Source organism: Oncorhynchus masou, chromosome 3 (assembly GCF_036934945.1).
Source record: "Oncorhynchus masou masou isolate Uvic2021 chromosome 3, UVic_Omas_1.1, whole genome shotgun sequence".
In the NCBI taxonomy this organism is placed as follows: domain Eukaryota; kingdom Metazoa; phylum Chordata; class Actinopteri; order Salmoniformes; family Salmonidae; genus Oncorhynchus; species Oncorhynchus masou.
The window spans coordinates 40,480,003-40,507,911 of record NC_088214.1 but is presented as its reverse complement, the minus strand read 5'-3'; the positions used below and the strand labels follow the sequence as shown (position 1 = coordinate 40,507,911).

Sequence of the window (27,909 nt, the reverse complement as noted above, 5' to 3'; positions counted from 1 at the left end):
ATTTAAGTGACATTGACACAGCAAACAGGAATCATTAGGAGATCAATCTGTACTGGCTCCACAGTAAAAATATCCAATCATTCCCAAATGATATAAATCGCTCTGATCTGTTGCCGATCTGATATCCCCCATTTAGCCTGTCACATGGCTGAGGCCAGAGGAGCCCTGGGAGGTAGAGTGCTCAAGGTTTAACATTTACTTTCAAATTTTCATAAGAGGATAAACTGTCATATTCATTGTAAGGGTATATGTGGGAAATTATAGCTATATTATGAGATAAATAGAACATTTAGAATGTTTTAAACTATGTGAAGAGTTTTAAGAAAAAAATGCTAATAATTGTATGTTGAGCTCAAATGAAGAACAAGTTATCCCATGCAGTCAACAATGTGTCTCTGTGCTCTGAGTTCGGTGTGTGTGTGTGCGTGTGCGTGAGAGAGAGAGAGCGGTGGGGAGGAAGGAGAGGCAATCAGATTAAGAGTAAGCTCTCTGAAGTGAACTGCTGATACTGGGAGACAGAGAGCGAACAAGTCAAGAGAGCTACCTTTGTTGACCTGGTTCTTCGCAAGGCTATTGTTTACTCTACTCTACTTACAACTCTTGATCCCTCTCTTGTTTTCAATAAATGTTGGTTTGTTGAAAACAAAAGGGCATGTGGATGAGGGATGTTTGAGTGAGTATGTATGTTTGTGTGTATGAGTGTGTGCAGACAGATCTTCTTTCTTCACATCATCTCGCCATTAGTTTTTAGTCAACAGAACTCAATGGGCCCCGCAAGTCACAGGTCGACAACGGGCCAAATATAGAGACCCATAAAGCCTCTTAGGAGAGAACCTTCTTACGATTCCCTTTCCGTGACCAGCATCTACGAATAGACCACACAAATATCCTTAAGTCAAAATCCCTCCCAGGTATTTAATTCTGAATGAGTAATTACTGGGTGTGTCAGTGTGTCTTAGGTCTGCAGGTACTTGTGGTGTAGTCGCTCATTCACACCCTGGCTTTGGAGTGAGTCGCACACTCACACAGACACGCACACTCACACAGACACGCACACTCAGATACACACTGCACCGAGCAAGGGATCCTAAGGAACCGCTGAAGAATCCAGTCGCGTAGGTGGGACAGATCGACAAAGCAGCCAAGATGTGTGACATGGGGGGATTGGATAACCTTGTGGCCAACACGGCCTACCTGAAAGCCCAGGGTGGCGACGACAAGGAGATGAAAAAGCGTCGTCGAAGTCTGTCACTACCTAAGGCCGAGCTGTGTGTCGCCATCAGGGAAACTGTGGATAAGAACTTTGAGTCGCTCTGCGAGAGGCAGCCGATCGGCAAGAAGTTTTTCCGGCAGTTCCTGGCTGCTACCCCAGAGTACATCAATGCCGCTGAGTTCCTGGATGAGCTGAATGACTGGGATCTGGCGGAAGGCGCTGACAAGGACAAGCAGAGGACAAACATGATAAACAAGTTCTGCAAGGACGCCTCCAAGAACTTCCTGACCTACCTCACTGCGGAGATAGCCGACAAGTGCAAGGCAGTGACGGACAATGACTTTGATGAAGTGATCAATGTTAAGGTGAAGGAAGCCACACGGGAGTTTCTGAAAGGCAAACCCTTCTCGGATTACCAAACTAGCCCCTTCTTTGACAAATTTCTGCAGTGGAAGGAGTACGAGAAGCAGCCCATCAGTGATAAAACCTTCTACGAGTTCAGAACTCTGGGCAAGGGAGGTTTCGGAGAGGTAAGCATGTAGAAACCAATACAGTAGCAGCATGTCTTGGCAACATGTGCAAAATCTGTCAGTAATATGTATCTGCAATATTATCTATTTAATGAATAAGTAAAACATTTGTGACAACAGGAAAATGCACACAAGAACTATGCACAAAATAAATGATTAATCCTATGTAGTCTTTCCCATAGTTTCACTGATGCACAGTGTCTATTAGTACAAAATACACCTCAGTTAGCACCTCAGTTTGTCTTTACAAAGAACTAATCTCTCTCTCTAAATGTTGACCCACAGATCTTAATTTTGTTATCCGTTTCATCACACCTTACTCTTCTATGCATACTTTCAAGGTTGTATCATTATCGAGTTGTTCCGAAAGATGAGAATTGTTAATAAAAACCAAATGTTTCCTTGTTAGAGCATAAGGGCAGTATCAAAGCTTAGTGTCACGAGGCGCCATTTATACAACCGTTAGGGAGCTTTGCTGAGGTATTCAGGAGTCCTCTTAACCCATGGCCTCCCTCTGTCCAGGTATGTGCCGTACAGGTGAAAAACACAGGCCAGATGTACGCCTCCAAGAAACTGTGCAAGAAACGCCTGAAGAAGAAACATGGTGAGAAGATGGCCCTGCTGGAGAAGCAGATCCTGGAAAAGGTCAACAGCCTGTTCCTTGTCAACCTGGCCTACGCCTACGACACCAAGACCCACCTGTGCCTTGTCATGACTCTGATGAATGGCGGTGACCTCAGGTACCACATCTATTACGTCAGTGAGAAGACCAAGGGTATCGAGATGCCACGTATCATCTACTACACAGCACAGATCTGCACAGGCATCCTTCATCTGCATGAAATGGATATCATATACCGTGACATGAAGCCAGAGAACGTGCTGCTGGACAGCTTTGGCCAGTGCCGACTCTCTGATCTGGGTTTGGCCGTGGAGCTGCCTGCCGGAAAGACCATCTCCCAGAAGGTAAGCCTGTTGAAGTTGGATTTTTTAAAGAACTTGTAGTTGACTGTGAAAATGGGAAACTATCAAAAGTCGGTAGCTGTAGGGATGGTGGAGAATGAAGAGATTATGAGAATGTCATGACAATGAAGGCAATAAGACAGAGAGTTGAAGACGTGAAAGGTTCCTTTATGATTGCGATCTGACAGCAAGCTTGCAGAAAAATGACCTTTTCAACATAGTGTGACAATTTCAATGGTTCACATGTCTGTAGCTTCTAATGTATTTGCAAGGGACTTATGATGAATTGTCAATGCCAGGTGCACCGGTTTGTGTCAAGAACTGCACCACTTCTGGGATTTTCACACAGTTTCCTGTGTGTATCAAGAATGGTCCACCACCCAAAGGACATCCAGCCAACTTGACACAACTATGGGAAGCATTGGAGTCAACATGGGCCCGCATCCCTGTGGAACGCTTTCAACACCTTGTAGAATATGTGCCTCGATAAATTGGAGCTGTTCTGAGGGGAAATGGGGGTGGGGGGGTGCAACTCAATATTAGGAAGATGTCCATAATGTTTTGTACACTCAGTGTATAGGTAGGGATAAAGTGACTAGGCAACAGGATAGATAATAGACAGTAGCAGCAGCATATGTGAAAAGAGTGCAAGAGTGCAATAAAGGTCTATGCAGATAATCCAGGCAGCTGCACGACATGACCAAAAGTAGGTGGACACCTGCTCGTCAAACATCTCATTCCAAAATCCTGGGCATTAATATGGAGTTGGTCCCCCCTTTGCTGCTATAACAGCCTTCACTCTTCTGGGAAGGCTTTCCACTAGATGTTGGAACATTGCTGCAGGGACTTGCTTCCATTTCAGCCACAAGCCAAAAGAGCATTAGTGAGGTCAGGCTCTGATGTTGGGTGATTAGGCCTGGCTCGCAGTCAGCGTTCCAATTCATGCCAAAGGTGTTTGATGGGGTTGAGGTCAGGGCTCTGTGAAGGCCTATCAAGTTCTTCCACACCGATCTTGAAAAAAACATTTCTGTATGGACCTCACTTTGTGCACGAGGGCATTGTCATGCTGAATCAGGAAAGGGCACAAAATCGTCTAGAATGTCATTGTATGCTGTAGCGTTAAGATTTCCCTAGTCCGAACCATGAAATGTTTCATCACTCCAGAGAATGCTTTTCCAGAATCCAGAATCCAATGGCGGTGAGCATTACAGCACTCCAGCCGGCACTTGGCATTGCTTATGGTAGTCCTTGACCTGTGTGCGGCTAGCCATGGAAACCCATTTCATGAAGCTCCCGACGAACAGTTCTTGTGCTGACGTTACAATTTTGAACTCGGTAATGAGTGTTGCAACCGAGGACAGACGTTTTTTACACGCTAGGCGCTTCAGCACTCAACGTTCCCGTTCTGTGAGCTTGTGGGGCCTACCACTTCGCGGCCGAGCCGTTGTTGCTCTTAGACATTTCCACTTTACAGTAACAGCACTTACAGTTAACCTTGGCAGCTCTACCAGGGCAGAAATTTGACATACTGACTTGCTGGAAAGGTGCTATCCTATGACGGTGCCACGTTGAAAGTCACTGGGCTCTTCAGTAAGGCCAATCTACTGACAATGTTTGTATATGGAGACTGCATGGCTGTGTGGTCGATTTTATATACCTGTCATCAACGGTGTGGATGAAATAGCCAAATTCACACATTTGAAGGTGTGTCCACATACTTTTGTATATATAGTGTATTTGATTAACTACTTAGCAGTCTTATGGCTTAGGGGTAGAAGCTGTTCAGGGTCCTTTTAGTTCCAGACTTGGTGCACCAGTACTGCTTGCCATGCAGTAGCAGAGAGAACAGTCTATGACTTGGATGGCTGGAGCTTTTGCCAATTTTTATACCTGCCTAGGATGAGCTATTAGATGATGGGGCTAAATATGTTTTCCCTGGAAATGGGGTCCTACCAGGGTTAGTGTTAGTGACCTAATTTATATTCTATCGGGACCCTCTCTCTGTCTCTAAAGCATTTGCTGTAAATCTGGAGAGGGCTTACTGGATCGTTAAGGATCTGTCCAAGAGGAGACTGCCTTCATTATATAATCCATTTGATCCCTAGTGGTTATTATAGCCCAGCCAATTATAGGATGAACATTTTTGGGGCTGAGTGACTGCGTTGAAAGTCAAGTTGGGGGTTTGGTTGGTTTGGGTAGGGAATATGTCAAGGGGTGTCCTCTTGCAACAAACACTGATCTCAACAGTGAAAAAGAGATTCTGGGATCATTTGTGTACAGTTTACTGCCTACACTTGTGTACAGCACCTTTGTGCTATTTAAAGATAGGCTATACTTATGTAGCCTATTGAGAATGTAGAATGGTCTCTATGGAACATGTCTGTTTTCCCAACAAACCAGGATTCAAAAATCTGACCAATCAAAGATACAGTACAGGAGTTTGCAAGACAAAGAACAAAAAAACAGATAGTTTAGAAGCATCTCCTCAAATCAAATCAAGTCAAATGTTATTGGTCACATACACGTGTTTAGCAGATCTTATTGAGGTGTAGCAAAATGCTTATTTTTCTAGCTCCACTTAAATAACGCAATAATATCTAACAAATAATATATAACAATTTCACAATAATACACACAATACACACAAATATAAAGTAAAAGAATGGAATTAAGAATATATAAATATTTGGATGAGCAATGTCGGAGCAGCATAGACAAAGATACAGTAGAATAGAATAGAATACAGTATATACATATGAGATGAGTAATGCAAAATATGTACACATTATTAAAGTGACTAGTGTTCCGTTATTTAAGTGGCCAGTGATTTCAAGTCTATATAGGGAAGCAGCCTCTAAGGTGCTACTGATGGCTATTTAACAGTCTGATGGCATGAGAGTCTCTTAGTCCCAGCTTTGATGCAGCTGTACTGACCTCACCTTCTGGATAACAGCGGGGTGAACAGGCAGTGGCTCGGGTGGTTGTTGTCCTTGATCATCTTTTTGGCCTTCCTGTGTCATAGGGTGCTGTAGATGTCCTGGAGGGCAGGTAGTTCACCCCCAGTGATGCGTTGGGCAGACCGCACCACCCTCTGGAGAGCCCTGCGGATGCGGGCGGTGCAGTTGACATACCAGGCAATGATACAGCCCGACAGGTTGCTCTCAATTGTGCCTCTGTAAAAGTTTTTGAAGGTTTTAGGCACCTTCTTCACCACACTGTCTGTGTGGGTGGACCATTTCAGTTTGTCTTTGATGTGTACGCCAAGGAACTTGAAGCTTTCCACCTTCTCCACTGCGGTCCCATCGATGTGGATAGGGTGGTGCTCACTCTGCTGTTTCATGAAGTCCACGATCAGCTCTTTTGTTTAATTGAAGTTAAGTGACAGATTATTTTCCTGGGACCACACTCCTAGGGCCCTCACCACCTCCCTGTAGGCTGTCTTGTCATTGTTGGTAATCAGGCCTACTACTGTTGTGTCGCAAACTTGATGATTGAGTTGAGGCGTTCATGGCCATGTAGTCATTGGTGAACAGGGAGTACAGGGAGTACATTCGGGGGCCCTTGCGTTGAGGATCAGCGAAGTGGAGTTGTTGTTTCCTGCCTTCACCACCTGGGAGCGGCAAGTCAGGAAGTCCAGGACATCTTGAAGCATGCGGGGGCAGCAGACTGGGATAGGGAGAGGTTGAATATGTTGGTAAACACTCCAGCCAGCTGGTCTGTGCATGCTCTGAAGACGCAACTAGGGATGTCAGCAGCCTTGCAAGGGTTAACATTCTTAAATGTCTTACTCACGTCATCCACGGAGAAGGAGAGCCCACAGTCCTTGATAGCGGGCTGCATCGGGGCACTGTGTTATCCTCAAAGCGAGCAAAGAAGGTGTTTAGCTTGTCCGGAAGCAAGACGTTGGTGTCCACGACATGACTGGTATTCCCTTTGTAGTCCGTGATTGTCTGTAGACACTGCCACGTACGTCTCGTGTCTGAGCCATTGAATTGCGACTCCACTTTGTCTCTATACTGACATTTGCCTGTTTTATTGTCTTGCGGAAGGAATAACTGCACTGTTTGTATTCGGCCATATTCCCAGTCACCTTGCCATAGTTAAATGTGGTGGTTTGCACTTTCAGTTTTGTGCGAATGCTGCCATCTATCCACAGATGTTAAGGTAGGGTTTATTTGTTGTTAGGTAGGTTTTAATAGTCACAGTGGGTACATCATATTCTATACACTTCCTGATAAACTCAGTCACCATATCAGTGTATTCGTTCATGTTATTCATAGAGGCTAACCGGAACAAATCCCAGTCCGTGTGATCAAAACAATCTTGAAGCGTGGATTCCGATTGGTCAGACCATTGAATAGTCCTTAGCACGGGTACTTCCTGCTTGTTGTCAAATGCAGGGTGGGAGAGGGCCTTGCAGGTATCCCGTAAGTTGGAGTAGCAGTGGTCAAGTGTTTTAGTAGCGAGAGTACTACAGTCAATGTGTTGAAAGAACTTCAGTAGCGTTTTCTTCAAATTTTCTTTGTTAAAATCTCCAGCTACAATAGACGCGGTCTCAGGATATGTGGTTTCCAGTTTGCATAAAGTCCAGTTAAATTCTTTAAGGGTCATCGTGATATCGGCTTGAAGTTGAATATACACAGCTGTGACTATAACCAAAGATAATTATCTTGGGAGGTAATACAGTTGACATTTGACTGTGAGGTACTCTAGGTTGGGTGAACAAAAGGACTTAAGTTCCTGTATGTTATCACAATCACACCATGAGTAGTTAATCATGAAAAACTCACCCCTGCCCTTCTTCTTCCAGGAGAGATATTTATTCCTGCCTGCGTGATGAACTGAGAACCCAACTGGCTGTATGGACTCAGACAGTATATCCCTAGATAGCCATGTTTCCATGAAACAGAGTATGTTTACAATCCCTGATGTCTCTCTGGAAGGAAATCCTCGCCCTGAGCTTGTCAAGTTTATTATCCAGAGACTAAAATTAGTGAGTAATATACTCGGAAGTGGTGGGTGGTGTGTGTGCCTCCTTAGTTGGACTAGAAGTCCACTCCGAATACCTCTTCTCCACCTGCAGTGTTTTGGATCAGCCTCTGGAATGTTTTAAGTTTTCTATTTTACCTTTATTTAACTAGGCAAGTCAGTTAAGAACAAATTCTTATTTTCAATGACGGGCAGTGAACAGTTGGTTAACTGCCTGGTTCAGGGGCAGAACGACAGATTTGACCTTGTCAGCTCGGGGATTCGATCTTTCGGTTACTAGTCCAACGCTCTAACCACTAGGCTACCTGCCTAATCAGTTCAACGGCCCTGGACAAAGGATCCAATTCGGGAAAGTCGTATTCCTGGTCGTAATGTTGGTAATGCTGGTGAGTTACCGCCACTCTGATTTCCAAAAGTTATTCCCGGTTGTATGTAATAACACAAAAACATTCTGGGCTAATAATGTAAAGAATAACACTTAAAAAACGAAATACTGCAAAGTTGTCTAGGTGATTCAGAGTAGACAAAGCTAATTGTGTTAATTGTTATAATTGTGTTGGTACCTGGGTGTTTAACTGATACTTGATGAAAAGTGCATATGTGGAAGACATTTTCCTGTGCTAGTCCTTAAGATAATGTGTGTACGTGTATCAATCATGTGAACCAGACTACCATTAGCTGTCCTGTAAAAATGATTCATTAGAGAGTTTTACAGATTGGGGCATCTCTGCAGGTCAATAGTGGCAAAGAGTAAGTTGCAGGCTCTATAGAAGCCCAGTAAGCTCATTATCCAGTGATCTTCTCTGGTCCTCATTGGCAGACCAGGGAGCTGTGGCTAACCCCCCAAAGGCTTGGCTGGCTTTGGCCTTTTAAGCCTCTTACTTAGCAGGCATTACACAAATCTGTTCCCTGATCAGACTGGTCAAATCAGGTAAACCATACATTAAAGAATGTATGTGTAGTGTTGTTATTTCTTGACTATGAATTAGTGAGCCCAATAAAATAACTTTGCCTGTGAGGTTTCATGTAAAAGCATACATGTCCACATTGTTGGGCAGTTTTAAAGTGATTTAGATTTACATTTTACTACAATAAAAGTTGAAAAGGTCATGCAGAATACCCAGGGTACTCAATGGAGTAAGCAAGGTGATCTCTCCCTTGTCCATTGCCATTGGATCTACAAAAAAAGTCAAGGAATTAGAGGACAAAGTTTTCCCCAGCTGTTTGGCCAATGTCCTCACTGAGTCAAGGCTGGACCAATCAGGTGTTTGGAGGGCTTTGATTTGACCAATCACAGGGAGTATTCCATAGCTGATGAAATGAAAAAATCCATTCCACTAAAATAAGTGTACAAGGAGAAACCTGGCAAGCAGGCCTGCTTAAACTCATGCAGGATAAAAATCTAATAGATATCTGATACTAGTCAGACAAGGGGAGAAGCCCTTGAAATCATGCTAAAGATCTAATTTATAGGGCTTTGGTAGCAAGCACACTTTGAAGGTATCATCCTCTACAGCATGGTTCCCCAACTGGTGGCCTGCAGGGCAAATTTATCTCCCCCCCAAGTTTTCTAAGCAAAACTAAATAAATAATTTGTATTTTATTTTATGTTAATTGTTGGCCATAAAAGACTGTAACAACATCAGGAAATGAGCTCCAAGTGATTTTAATTTTGGAAATCTGTTCCCAAGTATTCCCACGCATAATAGAGCGATACATGTGATCATATACAAAGCAAGGTTTGAAATGATTATGTTTTAGTCAAGAAAAAATCGCCCCGTGGCTGAATCTAGTTGATGATCCCTGCTCCACAGTACAAGACCACAGGTTTGATCATTCTCAGCAGGATGTATTACTACTCACATTTGTAATGCTATGATTGTGCATGGTTATCCATATAGATGTGGGAGTGTCTGTGTGTATAGAAAATGTGCCAAACTAAAACTAAAACGTATATTTCAAACATACTGTACAATGATGAGTTGTCCTCTTATTGTCTCCTTTATTTTCTACCCTACTCCCTGAATCTCTCTCCTACCTCCCCTACCCCATCCCAGGCTGGAACCGGAGCATACATGGCCCCTGAGATCTTACAGGATGTTCCCTATAGGACGTCCGTGGACTGGTGGGCCCTGGGCTGCAGCATCTACGAGATGGTGGCCGCCTACACCCCTTTCAAGGGTCCCGAATCCGGGAAGCAGAAGGTGGAGAAGGAGGAGGTGCAGCGTCGCATCATCAATGATGAACCCCCATGGGAGCACAAGAACTTTGACGCGCCCACCAAGGCCATCATCCAGGAGTTCCTTAAGAAGAAGACTGATGAACGCCTGGGCTGCAAGTAAGAGCATCGGTCCGTCCAGGCTACGAATATTTGCAATAATAACAATTCTCTATTTTCTACTGATGTTTTCATTTATGAAGAAACAGCCCTTTCAAGTCAGGTAGCTCACCATTGCTGGGACAATAGCGTTTTGGCTGCCTGGCTAGCTTGATGGCAAGGGTTGGCCATTCCTTTTCAATTCCATTAAATTTCCAGTTCCAAGTGTTCCTTATTGAATTGGAATGTCAGTGTACTTCCTGAATTGACAGGAATTTAAATGGAATTGACCCTAACCCTGTTGATGGCAAACATGCTAGCATGCTGATACAACAGATTTTCAACTCGGTTATTAGTCATCTACCTACATTACAATTGATCAAGGCAGAATCAAGACTATCCAATGCACTCTGAAAACAACTAGTCAACTGTGTAGTAAACTTATTTAGCCTTGACCTGCCAGTATGATCCTAATGCGGAGGTGTCAAAATTCTGTCCTCTACAGGGGAGGAGGCGAGGATCCCCGAAAACACGAGTGGTTCAAGGCCATCAACTTCCCTCGTCTGGAGGCTGGTCTGATCGACCCCCCTTGGGTGCCCAAGCCCAACGTGGTGTACGCCAAGGACACTGGCGACATTGCTGAGTTCTCTGAGATCAAGGGCATTGTGTTCGATGCCAACGATGAGAAGTTCTTCAAGGAGATTGGCACTGGAGCCGTGGCCATTCCATGGCAACAGGAGATGATAGAAACGGGACTGTTTGACGAGCTCAATGACCCCAACAGGAAAGAGTCCGCTGGGGGGGGTGACGACGAGGGAAAGTCTGGCACGTGCACACTGCTGTGAGCAACCAAAGTTGGCACATATATACACAAGGGTGTCACCAACACATCAACTGATTCGCTCATGTTCTGTAAAATTACAACAAAAAATTACACACACAAATTATTTTACAAGGGAGGAGAGCAGCAGGAGAGAGAGATGAGGTATCCTTCCCTGGAACGGGTTGGTTGCCATTGATTTTAGTAGCCAAATGTGGCTTTACCAAGATTGGTATTGTCTCTTCAGATTGCAGCTACTCCCAGATGTTTCACATGATGTAGTAGTGCCCTCCTGGTCAATATGGAGTAAGAGTAAAAGAGTAAAATACAACAAATTCATATTGTGGATACAAAATTATTATATGATTAATGGATAAATACAGGCCTCTGGTTACATACAACCTGCACCAGAAAGATTAGCATATGCAGACAGCAGTGCTAGCTCTCATACCTAGGCATTGGCCACAATGGAGCACGATATGCTGAATGAATTAGTTCAGGAATATGGTTGGGATCTCGTTCTTGATTGTGGTGCATTAATTTAATTTGATACAGCTACTTTTTTTTCTCGCTCCCCCCACCCCCCTACATTCCTTTTGCCTCTCTAAAGGCAGAGGTGATAACTGTTTTGGGACACTGCACCTATATTACAAATTTCACCTGGAAGCAATCAAAAGCAAATAAATTATGATTTCTACCAACAGAAATTATTTCAAATGAAATGTGGTGGAGGTAACATTTACTTACCTACAGTGACTCTTCACCTTTAAACCCAGTGAAGTCAATCACTACATTTCCAAGCAGGTGGACTTCACAGTCCAGCATCTAGTTTTATTTTAAAACGGTGTTGTATATGAATATAAATATGTATATTTATGCACTGAGAGGGGAGTAATCCACAGATTAGGTGCTAGTCAGAACAGGAAGAATGCTCAACTCTTGTGTTTGGGAAGGTTCTATGCCCTGGTTTGTCAGGAGAGAGGAATGTAGAGAAAAGACCGTTGGACTCTATATTCGAAAGTTGAACATTTAGAGGAATTGTGTTCTTGTACCAGCCCCCCCCCCAAAAAAAATGTGAATTTTTAGGGCTTTCTTCCTCCCTGAGATATGTGTGCGCACCTTTAACTAGAAAATTGCTTCCATTGATGTGATTTGTCTGAAGTTCGAGATATATGTACAAATCTCAAGTTAGAATCTAGTTAGCTAGCTAGCCTTCAAAACCTTTAACAAAAAAAAAATCACATTTCCCTTTTGTCTTGTCTCAAGACTTATTTCATATAACTTTAAATTGACAAACTTTCCAGATCTTGACCAGTATTATGTTTTTACAGTAAATATGTTAATTATACTCTGAATATAAATATACTTGTAAATATAATATGAGAGAAAAACATTACATATGCTACTGTAGGAATGTCAGACATTTATCAGGGACTTGCTTGAATTTTGAATAAAAAAAAGATATGTCAGCTTGTGTTTTTTCTTACTACCTGCGGTGGTCAACCCTAACCCGGACGATGCTGGACAACTTGTGCACTGCCCTAAGGTACACCCAATCAACGCCGGTTGTAATAGAGCTTGGAATCGAACCAGGGTCTGTAGTGACACCTCTAGTACTGAGATGCAGTGCATTAGACCGCTGCACCACTCGGGAGCCCCAAAATAGATGCATTACAAAATGGCATTTAGCTACTGAAAAGGATAGGTGGGGAAAATAGAGCTCAACCCTGGGATTTGTTTAGGCGACCAAATCAAGACTACTGGCGGGGAGTAAGCACAGGGTGAAAGAGACATGGAAAAGGAATGAAAGAGTGGGAGAGGAAGCAGAGCAAGAGATGTATAAAAAGAAAACTGTGTTTTTTATTCGTTTTTGAGTGAAACAGAATGGGTGGAGGGGACATCCCTGACATTTACCCCAGTGCGGCTTTTCGCTCCCTTACTGCAGAGACGATATTCCAAGGGCGGGGCTTAAGGACCGTTAGTGACAAAAGTAGAAGCTACTAGAGATAAAAGCAGAGAGATTATCTTTTAAGGAGCGGAACTCAGGTATTGACAGCTATTGATGGTGAAGGACAGTGCCTCAAACTGTTGGATCCTAGAGTTCAACATTGTATCACCATTGCCTGTCGCAGGGATTTTCCTGATTCATTAGAAATTCAAGCTTTTCTGATCATGACATTATCCTCCAAGATTTAAATGTACTTATCCCCAAACCAATATCATATTTTTCTGATGGTCTATGTTGTAGTCACATTCCTGCATCAGCCTTTGAACATAGGCCAACTATACAAGTAGTGTAATACCTTGGCTAAACATGTAGCCAATAAAGCTAGCAAGTGATGGTTTATGTGTAAGGTTCTGAACATATTAGTTTGCTCCAATATCCTTACAAACAGTGTCACGATGATGAATCAATAGCAAGCAAGAAACATACTTCTCTCGGCAAGCAAGCCCCTTCAATTAATGTATTCCTCTATATCACAGTTTAACGTAAATGACTTATGGTAATCAAAGTAATTATCTAATTGCGAACCAAACTCCTTTAATTGAAGCTGATGCATACAATCTACTACTCATGAAAATGGGTGATTAAACACAATTATCGCATGAGAGCAAACCATTAGGTTACTACTATGCTAAATATCACCACTGGGTAGCACCTTCGCAAGATTCCTTCCAGCAAGCAAGGAAGGAATCTTCAGTCGACCGATTTCTATCTTAATGCTGCTGCTCTCTTGTGGTAAAAGTAGAATATCACATGTTACTTGCACCTGGACAATCAATAAATAACCACACTTAAGAGGACCACAGGTTTGATTTTTTCCCCCTCCCAAATCACCTTTTAATCCATAATTGTTCCACAGGTCTTAAGGCATCCTGCATATGAAGCTGTTCTTTCAAGATGTAGGTTCCATTTCAGACTGTATAAACATAGCTTTGAATGTGATCATATCCTGTAAATATTTCTTTAAATTATTTCTTTACAGTGCTCAGACATTGTGTTCTGTGACAGAAAAAAAATACAGTGTGAATCCATTAAATATATACATTGAGAAAGACGGACACAGACGGTAGAGAGTAGGAGAGAGAATATATAGACAGACAAGCATTCAGACCCAAAGATAGGTACATATACATACAAGGATATACAGTACATAGATACAATGGATTTCATTTACACAGCACTTTCTCACAGGTTTCCAAGCGTTTTACATTGTGTGTTGGGGTGGTGTGCGTGCGTAAGTGATGTGGTGTGTATGTGTGTGTGTACGTGTGGTAGGATAACTCCCCTCAATGTATAGCACCCACCTGGGTGTTGCACAGCAGCCATTTTGCATCCGAACGCTCACCAAACAATGGCTATTACAGTGGCGAGGTAGAGGGGTAAAGTAAACAGACACATAGACATGCAGCCGGGACAGACAGACGGCACAAGACTGGGTTGTGTTCAGACCACACCACACATACTTATCTACAGTTCCCTATTATAATATGTCGAAGTTCAAAATGTGGTCCCAAGAGGAAAAGGGTTCTCAAAGACATTTAATTGTTGAGGTCATCTCAGTTTGACAGTGTTTAACTGTCTTTGACCTTATGATTTAGTTGTCCCTATGTGATTTTGAGGAATAATTGTTGGTGAGAGGGTCAACTGTAAACATGATTGTATTGGCAGTGGATGAATGAAAGTGAAATACAGATTGAGGCACTGTTGATCCAACCCATGGCACTAAGCAAGGATCTAGGTTCAGTTTACCACATTTAATCTCCAATCTAAACCATTGGGAATAGAAAATAAGCTCCTAGATCAACACTGTAGCACTGGGTCAGACAACAAAAGCCGACTAATAGAAGGGAATGATGACCATTAGGTTGGTAAATCGTGAAAGACTCCTGCTAGAATGAGAATGAAGGATAGGAAAAAAGATGATGCCATATTATAGTAAACATAGAAGCAAACAAGGGAACTAGATGTTCCATTGAATTTGGCAGGATTACTGTTTTTTCCAGGAGATACAGTAGTTAAAAATAAATGACATCACTGCCCTATCCTTCTTTGATCCAATCCCAAACCGATCTCTCACCCCCTACCACTAGGCACTATTCTAGGCCCGTTTTGGGTGTGATGTACTGTAGATCTAAAAGGAATGGTATCCTCTATTATATGATAATTGCTCCATCTCGCACTCTTGCTATGTTTACACATATCCAACACTATCAGAAATACAAGATCGCGTCAACAAGAACCTAAAAACAAGTTATTCAAATCCAGGATTCAGGGTTCACAGCACTGCTGTTTTTTAAGCTTTCCCTATCACACCTAACCAGAGACAAACCTGTAACACCAGATGAGTAGACTATCTGGCCAATCAATGAACTACCGAGGCAGTATGAATAATACCAGATTTGAATGTCCCTCGCCTAGGATATGGAGGGATTGGTTTGGAATTAGGCCCATTTTTATTCTAATAGGAATCGTCCGGGGAAGGTCAGAACCACATTTCTCCACACTATCCTCCTCCTCGCTACTCCCTACTCTTTGACTGTGATTCGGAAGGTGACACGACCCAGGAACTTGTCTCGATCGTCGTTGTTGCGCAAGTCAGATCCTTCGATCCGGCATTCGATGGTCAGCTCTGTGTTGTAGTCGTCCTTGTTCAGCAACAGCTTAACCGCAACCAGGGGCTGCACATACCTCTCCTACAGACAGAGAATGGGGGGGGGGGTAGAGAGGTGGGGAGGGAGAGAGAGATAAAGAGAGGTGGAAGGAAGGACCAAAAAGAGGGAGGGTGAGACACACAGTAAGAGTGCCACAGGGTGGTAAAGAAATGAGGGGCAAAGGAGTGGAAGGGAAAAAATTATAATTGACCAACAAAGACTGTTGTTGCTCATCCAAATTCTTGCATCATTGTATAATAATGCTTTCCGATATAGCACCAACCAGTACGATAAGACAAAAGAAATGGATAAAGAAATGGATAAACCTTGACCTTTCACCCAAACTTACATGAAGCTTATTGCCGTAGTAAGGGAAATACATTTTATCGAACCGCCCCTCACTAGGGAAGTACTGCATCTGTATTGGGGTGTCCCTCTGAAGAGGCAAAGGAGGAAGAGAGAATAATAGTCAACACAGAAAAATGATAAAAGAGCAAGAGTATGTATATCCTATCCCATGTCTACTGTTGGGACTTCATATAGATCTGAAAGGGTTGGATAGAACAGCTGAATGAACCATAGGTCCATCCAATGGTCTTCCAAATTCTTGCATCAGTAGATAAAATGCAGCGGTGAAAGTAGATTCATTTATTCCCGGTATGGGACCTCCTATGTAGCACATGCACAAATTTTTTTAATGAGCCTAATAGTATAGACATGTCATTTAACTGTCAAAATGTATTTACCTTTTAATGGGGCAAGAAGACAACCAGTCATGATGTTTTCATCTGATTGTCAAACAATTTTTTTTTTAAAGTAGGCTACATGTTCGTCCACTTGCCTAAAACAATCCAGCATCTATTAAAACACTGAAAAGGGTAGGCTAATCACGTTCAACAATTGTCATTACATTAGGCACACTTGAAGCCAGAATTGATTGATGCGTCCAACTGCTGTCTGTGCGCATCTCGGTCCTGGCCAGTCATCTCTGCTTTCGCAAAATGTTAGTGTTCATGTCGAACCACAGGACATTTTGGAGTGTGGCTGACAAGTGGTAATGATAAATTATTGTGTAATAACCTACAGTTTTCGTGTCATCTTTGTATTCATTATTGTGATAGGCTCGTATTTAACCAGTACGCCGTACCTGCACTAATTAATTTGCCCAGTACTCTGTACCGGACCGGCTTACTTTCTCGTCCCGGTTAATAGCCCTCTATGTTGTGTATCAATTTTGCCATATTGCGCACACCTATCAAATCTTTTTCAGATCTACACAAGTTCATAAGAGTATGTATGAATAATATATTATCTAAGATTTTGATATATTCCTAAAGCTGCGTTCACTGTAATGTAAAACCATTCGCTTTTACATTAAGCAACACCTACTCTTTCTGGGCTCCATGAGAGGTCAGAGTCAATGGCCAGTTCGTTTAATAACACTGGTAGGTTCTAAAAGGTTCCTATTATAATGTTGGTATGCTGCATCAAACAGGACCACAAGAAGCAAAAGCAACTCGAAAATCAAGCAGATAACACAATAGAGCACTTAAAAAGGGGGGAGACAACAAAACAACCCTGTAAGTTGCTAGTACAATGCAAGTTATTTCCATGAGATAGTAACTTGCATACTGTATAAACATATACACTTCCACATCGCTAAGCTTACCCTAAACCTTCAACTGGAACAATGCAGAAAAACAAAATCAAACCAAATCAGGAAAAAAGAAGACACAAATATCAACATAAACAATAAATAACAAAAATGATATAAAGGTAACCAGAGTATGTGACTATCTTCAAACACAGACAAAAACACATACTGAGATCATGATGACGTTTACCTTTGCTGTGCAGTTGACATAGGGATCTCCACGCGGCTTCAGCCCAATAATCTGTGAATGGAACACCAATTAACCAATCAACGAATCAGAGAGCCGCAGTCACACAATCGGCTGATTTAAATCATTGCCATCAATGTGGTCTACTCTGAGCTATCCAATGGGATAGAAACATATATAAGAGAGGGTGAAAAGGACAGTAAAACTTAATAATAGAGAATGGTAACAAAGAGAAGCAAATGGAAATAACTAGATTGAGGAGGAGAGAATTCCACTATTGGCTAATGTCATCTACTGATACATGCAAGGCTCTTGTGAATGTGTATTTGAATTGGGACTGGTGAACTACACAGCACTGCCCTGGATTTAATTGGGTCTGCACTTATCCAATGTGCACTTTTTTTCTTTTTTTTTAACCTTTATTTAACTAGGCAAGTCAGTTAAGAACAAATTCTTATTTTCAATGACGGCCTAGGAACAGTGGGTTAACTGCCTGTTCAGGGGCAGAACGACAGATTTGTACCTTGTCAGCTCGGGGGTTTGAACTTGCAACCTTCCGAGCCGAGTGTATTCAAGTCAATGACATGCATCTGGTGAGTATTGGCTTCATCCCAATTATCTACCATTTTCCCAAAATGTGCACTTCCCTGTCATGGATTGAAAAGCGGTGGAAGCCAATGCTTAAACCAATCCAATGTTTTTAGATGACGGGAGTGTGCGAGTACACACTTTGGAAAGAAAGAGAATTGGGACACAAATATGTATCCAAAGAGAAGAGGGAAAGGAGGAGGTACCCTATTCATTTTGAGGAGGACACAGGGTCTCCCCTCGGTGTAACCGAACGTGGAGTCGGACAGGCCGGAGCAGAGGCTCAGATCGCTCCTCTTGAACTGACAAACCTTCCTCTGCTCGCCCACCTCGCCCTCCTGCTCAAAGTAGCCCCCCGCCGAGCACGCCACATTCCTCTCCTGCTCCGTGTCATTGTAATCTGAGAAAAAACGATAATGACAGACTTGTATGACTTTTTATTATTGGTCTATTAGTCTCGTGTTGCCATACCTCCAAAATCACATCAATGTCACACCTCCCTTGGAGGTCTGGTGAATTTTGAATGATCGGGCAAGATTTTTCTTTTCAATAACCTGAAAAAGGGATGTTTCTTTTTTGCTGAGTTTATGAACTAATTTACCGTCTGGTGATGTCCACTCCATTCCGCTAAAACAGTAATTTCAGGCAGTCTTTTCAAACAGATCTTACACAAAAAGGGCACTATCATCATCAATTTCACAGTATCATTCCAACCTCATAGTGTGGAAATATTCAGTAGCTTGTTGTGCGGGATGGGCAATTGAATGCAAGCGACACAAAAAAAAGTTAATTGTGAAAACATTTAGAGCCTGTGTCTATCTATGGGCAACAGTAACCAGCTGCTTTTACACAACGGTTTGACTATTTTAATGTTTAATGTTTCTTTTGAAAAACATATTTAAAAAGGAATAGTTTCACCATATTAAAATGTGAGGTCACGTAACAGGGAAGACCGTAAAATGAGGGAAAGATTGTTGTTTTTGTCCAATGAAATGAATCCCTAATCACATTAAAGAAATAATCATCTTCAGAAATGACTTTGTCAAAGCAACAAAATAATTAAGGCTTTACAATGATGGTGAAAAGTTGAAGAAATGTTGGGGTTAAGTGGGTTAAAATCTTCCTAGAGGATGTCAAAATGCACCATTTGGGCACTTTATCGTCTTTATTCATATTATTGAATTGATTAAGTTTATTAAGTTTTCAAAATGTGTGCACAAGTTCTACTTAAAATGTCAAAGGGCCTCAAAAGACACTCATTTTTTGGAACGACCCATAACGCAACATTGTATTTTATAGATATGCCAATAAAGCATGATTGAAAAGTACAAAGAGAGAAAAAAAGAGAGAGAGAGAGAAAAGGGCACAGATTTGGCAAGGAGACAACAAAAACCATACTCACGTTGCAGGAAAGACTCTAATGTCTGGACATACTGGGCAAACTGGAGAGGTTGAGATCTGTTAAACAGCATGTCCAATTGTTTGGGCCGGATGACCAACCCTAAGAAACAGAGAGAGTAGAGTATGAGATCACGACTACCTTCATCAAAAATACCTGGTAAAACATAGTTAAATCTACTGACAAATAAATCAGGGTCACCAATGTTGTGTGGTAAACCCAGAAACAAACAGTAACCTTTAATTTAAAGGATACCTACATTAGGGCTTCATAACATATTCATAACCCATACATGACACATTCATAACCCATACATAAGACATTCATAATCCATACATAACACATTCATAACCCATACATAACACATTCATCCTTCTATAGGTACCCTTTAAATAAAGTGTTGCCAAACAGACAGTATATAAAGAGTTTGGCCATTACTATTAGAGTTCAAACCAGAAATCTCATCATTCAACAGTGGCTGTATAGTGATGGGCAATATTGACCAATCGTAGTCCACAGGATTCTCAGGAATGAAAAATGCTAACGACCTGTCCTAACCGACAAAGCGTGTGCTCAAAATCAACAAAATACAACAATTCTTGGATATTTCAGTTCCGTTTTCCCTCAGAATGACCTTGCACGCAAATACAATCCCAATAATAAATAATCTGCCGATCTGACCTAATTGACTGATTGGTTGATTTATTCGGTTGGTTAGTTGATTGATTGAATAAATCATCTCCCTGTGGTGCTACTCACCTGGGTGTGGCACCCGGTCGCGGTACTTTGGCACATAGTCGTCCAGTGTCAGCAGCATGACCCAAATGGTGAGGACGAACATTCCAGCCAGGAACGCATAGAACACCAGGTAGAACAGGAGAATGAGGCCTGTAGAGAGAAAGCGAGAGATCAATCGAGAGAGATTGATCAAGAGAGTTAGAGATTAGCACGATTCCAGACTATGTTATCCCTCCGAGCTAAAAGCTAGGTCTACACACCTGATCAGACGAGGGTCGTTTGGTGACCTGCCTCTGCCATAGTAGCATATCAATGTGTATTTAGATCATTCATCCATGTAAATGTAGATGTTTCAATGAGGACAGCTTTCCATGTAAATAACTGGATAAGTAGGAAAGTAGAGATGAGGACCAATTTCCAGCCTCAACATTTTGTTGAGCAAAGGTATGCATTTTGTTTTCTTATGATGATAGGCAGAATGATCAAAGATGACAGAACAGCCTAGCATTTTGTCTGAGAGGTCCATGTCTGAAGACAGGGCTGCCCATGGGTGCTAGGTGCTGGGCATTGGGCAACCCATATGCTTTAGAAATATACACTGACTATACAAAACATCTTCCCATGACATAGATAGACCAGGCGAATCCAGGGGAAAACTATGATTCCTTATTGATGTCACTTGTTAAATCCACTTCAATCTGTGTAGATGGGGGGGGGGGGGGGACAGGTTAAGGAAGGATTTTTAAGCCTTGAGACAATTGAGACATGGATTGTGTATGTGTGCCATTCAGAGGGTGATGGGCAAGACAAAAGATGTCGTGCCTTTGAACAGGGTATAGTAGTCCTAATGTTTGGTATACTCAGTGTATTTCGATCCAGCCCATCCCCAAGAATTGGAACATAATTCAAATCCTGCATAACAATGCATATTGTAGAGACCATATAATGTTACAATGGATGTAAGCAATTCATATGAATCCATTGAACAACATGGGCTATGACATTTTTATTTTACCTTTATTTAACCAGGCAAGTCAGTTAAGAACACATTCTTATTTTCAATGACGGCCTGGGAACAGTGGGATAACTGCCTGTTCAGTGGCAGAACGACAGATTTGTACCTTGTCAGCTTGGGGGTTTGAACTCACAACCTTCCAGTTACTAGTCCAACGCTCTAACCACTAGGCTACGCTGCCGCCCCAGACATAAGAACTGGGACGACCATGCAAACAGACAATCAGGTTGTTCACCACACACTACAGGCCTACAGCCTACACCTCTCATATAGCCAGCAGAGAATGGAGGATTCCAAAATATTTGCCTGCCCTGTCCTACCTACCTCCCCCTCCCTCCACTCTCCTCCAACACATTCCCATCATGCACCTGCATCTTGATCAACGGGGAAACCCATTTGACCTTGACAAGCATGCTAATGTGGGAAGCCATGCAGCCATAGAGGGTGGAGATGTTGGGACAGAGTGAGAGAGGAGAGGAGCATCCCACTGCGCAGCACCACACAGGGTCTTAATGCTAGCTGCTAGCTCGCATAGATTTAGCTGAGCTTGCTCACCATCTTCAAAGTAACCATAGATTACTGATAAAATTGGATTTGATTTAAATTGATGATATATATTCCATAAATGTGAATACTTTCATATTATCTGTGTGTGTCAGTGGTATATCTCACTAGTAACACCAGTGAAGGTTTTAACATCAAGGTCTTTACATAATCATGCTAGCTGGTTGTTAGCGATAAATTGGTCTGTTCAAGAGGATTCACATGCACATACACGTGCACACACACACTGCAGTTTTTTTTGTGCATACTACTGATGTAGTACGATACACTACAGGGCAGATATTGATGATTTCTGATCAAATTGTTGTGAAAAGGGCACATTCATTTAATGTATGATCTAATCTAAATGAATATAATTTGCATATAGTTTATAATTCCAATTTGGGGGGTTACCGAAAAAGGCCTAGACAAGGTATAGCTCACCTTATCTATCATAAACCGTGTATTTGAGTTGTGGACTATATGTCTATTTGTGGTCTCAATGGAAATACACTGATTTTGGTTTCTAATTATTATGCTTAAAGGTGGGCTAGTCCCATTCATCGGTCTTGAGCTAATCAGTGCTGAAATGTACAAAGTGTCACACACACGCACCGCATATGTGTGTGACACACACACGTATGCGCGCGCACACACACATCATGAGGCTGACAATATGATGCTTCAAAACCAACGAGACACAAATAGATTCATTGTCACACTATCAGTCCACCACTGCCTCGCAATGATAGAGACTATGAATGAATGGGTGGATATAATATAATATTACTATCCGATATTAGGCTGTGACAATATGCACATCCCAAATCGAATAACAATTATATTAATACAAATAAAATAAAAATGGTTTTCGACAGTGGGCTATGCCCCAGCCCGGGTCCAGGTTTTCTTACCCCAGCTCTTCGCTGTGCGCCCACAAAACTCTCCGGTCCTTGGGTTGAAGATAGAATCTTTCCAGCTTCCAGCATTCTCATCCTCTTTCGCCGCCGGTTTGTCTTCATTACTTGCCATTGTGGAAATTTGGGGACACCTTTTTCTTTGCAAATACGAGGAACACCGGGCAATGGTACGAGGCGAAATCAGGGATGTAGGCGGTATGTGGTTGGGTCAATTGTTGGAATGGAATGGGCGGCACAGTGAAGCAATGATGCTCTTGTTGATTTTTTTTGTTGAAAAATCTGTGACGTTTTCTGCCACTAGCGGAAGCCTCGCTCCGCTACTCAAAGCGCTGCGGCTACAGTAAAATAGTCATGATAAAAGAGCGGCTTGGACAGAGTAGCCTAGATAGCCAAGACAATAAACGAAAACGCTATAATAACGCTGGATTTATCCATTTATCATGACCTGAGAAATTTTGAGAATATGGGGTACCTAACAAATAAGATGCAAACTGGAAATATCTAGAGATTATGATGTTGACAATGATAGGCCTATGCTTTCCATACAGTAATAGGCAATTCATGAATTCCGACTGTGGTAGCCTAGCACACCTAACATGGAGCCTATTCAGTCAGACGACATGGAAAAAATATGTGTGAGTTGTGCTGACAATGAGCATCAACCTGCTCTCTGGTGTGTGTGTGTGTGTGTGTGTGTGTGTGTGTGTGTGTGTGTGTGTGTGTATCTGGCAACCATAAGAGACACATTCTTTCCAGTGTTATTTAATCAAAGTTACCCACTTATTTCAAATTCAGAAAGATTCATGCTGAATTTGCAATAAAAATATAATAATACTGAAGTGTGTCACAACCAGTGTTGTTAGGAGCCCCCCCCCCCCCCCCAGCGCACACACACACTGACTATTCATTCAACTTTATTGAATTTACTTTATTGAACTGACACACACACACACACATTGAGTATTCATTCAATTTTATTTGCTTTGCGAACCTAGAGTTTTGTACTTACCTGAAAAAAATCATGACATCATTCCTTATATTGTGTTGTTGTAGCCTAGGAAGGATACATTCCTTGTCCCTAAAAAACGGAATCAGTAGGGTAGGTAGCTTTTCGAGTAGTGTGCCCGGGGTCTGGGAGCGCAAACTCGGGAGCTCACAGCTACCTATGATTTCGTTAGACTATCTGATCACATTTGTTTCTTTCGCTGTGTAAATTGACTGGATATATTCACTACGGTAATAATCCCAAAATTGAGTTTAGGAATTATAGGGTAGTATGCGTACGCTTCTAACTATATCTTGAGCTTGTCCTCGTTGTTCTGTTGCACAATTATGCACCTGGCCTTTCTGCTGCCTCGGCTATTCCTAATCAATCTTGTGTAGTCCCAGGAAAAGCCAAACTACAAAAGCTTGTAGGACACTTACAGTATTTCAACTTATTTTCTTTACTAATAGCCTATTAGGTGAGACAGCACGATTGATCTTGCTTGCTGAATGTAAAATAGACTACAGCATAAAGAACGGGTGGGGACTTGGAAAGGAGAAGCCCATATGTTCCTATAGTAGGCCTATCTTAACACCAATAGGCTACATACTGACTAAATACACAATATGAGTGGCCTGCTAATGTACCTTTCTGGACCTTCTAAACTGTCGAGAATAGACCCAAACTTATCCAGATGGTTGCAAAATCAAGACTAGGCTGTATGCAGTTATTTCGGCATGAAACAAAACAGGAAGTTCTAGCAGTTAATCAAACTAGCCTACATCACTGCAGTTTACAGCGTAGTAGACAGTAAGTGTGTATTCACTTGATAACAATAATATATTTCTCATTGCACTGGTGTTGTAGCCCAGGGAGAATTATTTTATTGTCTAAAAACGTAGCCCCAGGCCTTTGAAATAGAGGAGTGTTGCATGTGCGGGGACAACAGAGCACGGCATGGAGGAACACACTGATCTGCCATTTCATAATCTGTTAAACGTTTTTTTTATTGCACTTTGTCAGGTAAATATTTAAACTATAGCCCTAATATCTAGCTAATAAACTCAGGAAAAAAAGAAACCTCCTCTCACTGTCAACTGCGTTTATTTTCAGGAAACTTAACATGTGTAAATATTTGTATGAACATAACAAGATTCAACAACTGAGACATAAAGTTCCCGGACATGGGATTGAGATCCGGGCTCTTCGCTGGTCATGGCAGAACACTGCCATTTCTGTCTTGTAGGAAATCACTCACAGAACAAGCAGTATGGCTGGTGGCATTGTTATGCTGGAGGGTCATGTCAGGATGAGCCTGCAGGAAGGGTACCACATGAGGGAGGAGGATGTCTTCCCTGTAACGCATAGCGTTGAGATTGCCTGCAATGACAACAACCTCAGTCCGATGATGCTGTGACGCACCGCCCCAGACCATGACGAACCCTCCACCTCCAAATCGATCCCGCTCTAGAGTACAGGCTTCGGTGTAATGCTCATTCCTTCAACGATAAAAGTTAATCCGACTATCACCCCTGGTGAGATGTGTTTGTGCCCATAGGCAACACTGTTGCCGGTGATGTCTGGTGAGGACCTGCCTTACAACAGGCCCACAAGCCATCAGTTCAGCCTCTCTTAGCCTATTGCGGACAGTCTGATCACTCATGGAGGGATTGTTCGTTCCTGGTGTAACTCGGGCAGTTGTTGTTGCCATCCTGTCCCTTACCTGCAGGTGTGATGTTTGGATGCACCAATCCTGTGCAGGTGTTGTTACACGTTGTCTGCCACTGTGAGGATGATCAGCTGTCCATCCTGTCTCCCTGTAGCGCTGTCTTAGGGGTATCACAGTACGGACATTGCAATTTATTGCCCTGGCCACATTGGCAGTCCTCATGCCTCCTTGCAGCATGCCTAAGGCACGTTCATGCAGATAAGCAGGGACCCTGGGCATCTTTCCTTTGGTGTTTTTAAGAGTCAGTAGAAAGGCCTCTTTAGTGTCCTAAGTGTTCATAACTTGACCTTAGTTGCCTACAGTCTGTGAGCAGTTGTTGTCTTAATAACTGTTACACAGGTGCATGTTCATTCATTGTTTATGGTTCATTGAACAAGTATGGGAAACAGTGTTTAAACCCTTTACAATGAAGATCTGTGAAGTTATTTGGATTTTTATGAATGATCTTTGAAAGACAGGGTCCTGAAGAAGGGAAGTTTCTTTTTTTGCTGAGTTTATTTAGATTCTTACTTCAGTCTCAACGTCAACAGTGAAGAGGCAACTCTGATCAATTTGATGTTATTTTAATGTACAAAAAATTAGCTTTTCTTTAAAAAACAAGGACATTTCTAAGTGACCCCAAACATTTGAATGGTTGTGTAGATCTGGATGCCTTGTAAGGATCCGACGGCGAGGGGGTAATCTGCCTTTACCGTCGATACTATTAGCCAACGTACAATCACTGGAAAATAAAATAGACAAACTACGAGCACATATATCCTACCAACGGGACATTAAAAACTGTAATGTCTTATGTTTCACCGAGTCGTGGCTGAATGACAACATGAATGACATACAGCTGGCGGGTTTCATATTTTTTTGGCAGGATAGAACAGGGGCGACAGTCTATGTATATTTGTTAACAACAGCTGGTGCACGTAATCTAAGGAAGTCTCAAGGTTTTGCTCTCCTGAGGTAGAGTACCTCATGATAAGCGTTAGACCAAACTATTTACCAAGAGAGTTTTCATCTATATTCTTCGTAGCTGTCTATTTACCACCACAAACAGATGCTGGCACTCAGACCACACTCAATGAGCTGTTTACGGCCATAAGCAAACAGGAAGACACTCATCCAGAGGCTGCGCTCCTAGTGGCCGGGGACTTTAATGCATGGAAACTTAAATCACATTTCTACCAGCATGTTAAATGTGCAACCAGAGGGAAAAAAACTCTAGACCACCTTTACTCCACACACAGAGATGAGTACAAAGCTATTCTTTGCCCTCCATTTGGAAAATCTGACCATAATTCTATCCTGCTGATTCCTGCTTACAAGCAAAAACTAAAGCAGGACGCACCAGTGACTCGGTCAATAAAAAAGTGGTCAGATGAAGCAGATGCTAAGCTACAGGACTGTTTTGCTAGCACAGACTGGAATTCGTTCCATGATTCTTCTGATGGCATTGAGTAGTACATCACATCAGTCACTGTTTTCATCAGTAAATGCATCTATGACATCATCCCCACAGTGACTGTACGTACATACCCCAACCAGAAGCCATGGATTACAGGCAACATCCGCACTGAGAGCTGCCACTTTCAAGTAACAGGACTCTAACCTGGAAGCTTCTTAGAAATCCTGCTTTTCTCTCAGACGAACCATCAAACAGGCAAAGTGTCAATACAGGTCTAAGATTGAATCGTACTACACTGATGCTCGTTGGATGTGGCAAGTCTTGCAAACTATTACAGACTACAAAGGGAAGCACAGCCATGAGCTGCCCAGTGACACGAGCCTACCACACGAGCTAAATTACTTCTAAGCTCGCTTCGAGGCAAGTAACACTGAAACATGAATGAGAGCATCGGCTGTTCCAGGTGACTGTGGGATCACGCTTTCCATGGCCGATTTCTGGGATAATGTCCTAGTCATAGACTGTTCTCTCTGTTACCACACGGCAAGCAGTACCGGAGCGCCAAGTCTAGGTCCAAAAGACCTCTTAACAGCTTCTACCCCCAAGCCATAAGACTCCTGAACAGCTAATTAAATGGCTACCTAGACTATTTGCATTGCACCCCCCCCCCTCTCTTTTATGCTGCTGCTATTCTCTGTTATTATATGTATAGTCACTTTAACTCTACCTACATGTACATATTACCTCAATTACCTTGACTAACCGGTGCCCCCACACATTAACTCTGTACCTGTACCCCCTGTATATAGCCTCGCCTGTATATAGCCTCACTTATTTTCACTTTTTCTTAAAACTGCATTGTTTAAATTGTAAATCAAGTTTATAAATTGCTTGGCTGGGCTGATGAGACAGTGGATTGCACAGTCAGATGGAACAGAGTAAATAAGTATTTTAACATAATAGATTTAGGTCAGTGGTAACTTGTGGAATAGACACAGGCTGGAATGCGGTTTTAACCAATCAGCATTCAGGATTAGACCCACCCATGATATAATTAGCTCAACAGATATTTGGGGCTTTTAACAATCGTGGTTGCCATGGAGGTACAGCATCACTGAAATGCAATGCCAGCAAACCGAGCAAGAGGGAGAGAAAGATGATAGAAAGAGAGAATACAGAATTTCCTCAAAACATAGGATTTGTGGACCCGAGGGAGAGTGAAGTAAAGCTATAGAAATAATCACCTAAAGCCCCACACACAACACCC

General features: G+C 42.3%; 2 protein-coding genes across 2 annotated transcripts; one reads left to right on the top strand and one right to left on the bottom strand.

The window, feature by feature from the left end:
* The first annotated feature begins 1,146 nt into the window (after positions 1-1,146).
* On the top strand, positions 1,147-10,857 carry LOC135508207 (rhodopsin kinase grk7a-like). Its single transcript, XM_064928247.1, has 4 exons — positions 1,147-1,743; positions 2,266-2,709; positions 9,753-10,033; positions 10,518-10,857. The coding sequence occupies exons 1-4, from the start codon at positions 1,147-1,149 to the stop codon at positions 10,855-10,857; spliced, it is 1,662 nt and encodes a 553-aa protein (XP_064784319.1).
* Positions 10,858-13,644: 2,787 nt separating this feature from the next.
* On the bottom strand, positions 13,645-22,780 carry LOC135516616 (sodium/potassium-transporting ATPase subunit beta-3-like). The gene is made up of 7 exons (XM_064940944.1): positions 22,527-22,780; positions 20,076-20,204; positions 19,320-19,418; positions 18,124-18,317; positions 17,333-17,383; positions 15,838-15,924; positions 13,645-15,530 (listed from the first exon to the last, which is right to left on the bottom strand). The coding sequence occupies exons 1-7, from the start codon at positions 22,642-22,644 to the stop codon at positions 15,363-15,365; spliced, it is 846 nt and encodes a 281-aa protein (XP_064797016.1). The 5' UTR covers positions 22,645-22,780; the 3' UTR covers positions 13,645-15,362.
* Positions 22,781-27,909: the final 5,129 nt, after the last annotated feature.

What these genes read in the sequence shown, in the direction of transcription:
- LOC135508207 (XM_064928247.1), top strand. Translation starts at nt 1,147, where the DNA reads ATGTGTGACATGGGGGGATTGGATAACCTTGTGGCCAACACGGCCTAC. An exon ending in GCAAGGGAGGTTTCGGAGAG is followed by an intron (nt 1,744 to 2,265) that starts GTAAGCATGTAG and finishes CCCTCTGTCCAG; the next exon opens with GTATGTGCCGTACAGGTGAA. An exon ending in GATGAACGCCTGGGCTGCAA is followed by an intron (nt 10,034 to 10,517) that starts GTAAGAGCATCG and finishes TGTCCTCTACAG; the next exon opens with GGGAGGAGGCGAGGATCCCC.
- LOC135516616 (XM_064940944.1), bottom strand. Translation starts at nt 22,644, where the DNA reads ATGGCAAGTAATGAAGACAAACCGGCGGCGAAAGAGGATGAGAATGCT. An exon ending in GCGCACAGCGAAGAGCTGGG is followed by an intron (nt 20,205 to 22,526) that starts GTAAGAAAACCT and finishes TTCTCTCTACAG; the next exon opens with GCCTCATTCTCCTGTTCTAC. An exon ending in ACTACGGCAATAAGCTTCAT is followed by an intron (nt 15,531 to 15,837) that starts GTAAGTTTGGGT and finishes CTCTGTCTGTAG; the next exon opens with GAGAGGTATGTGCAGCCCCT.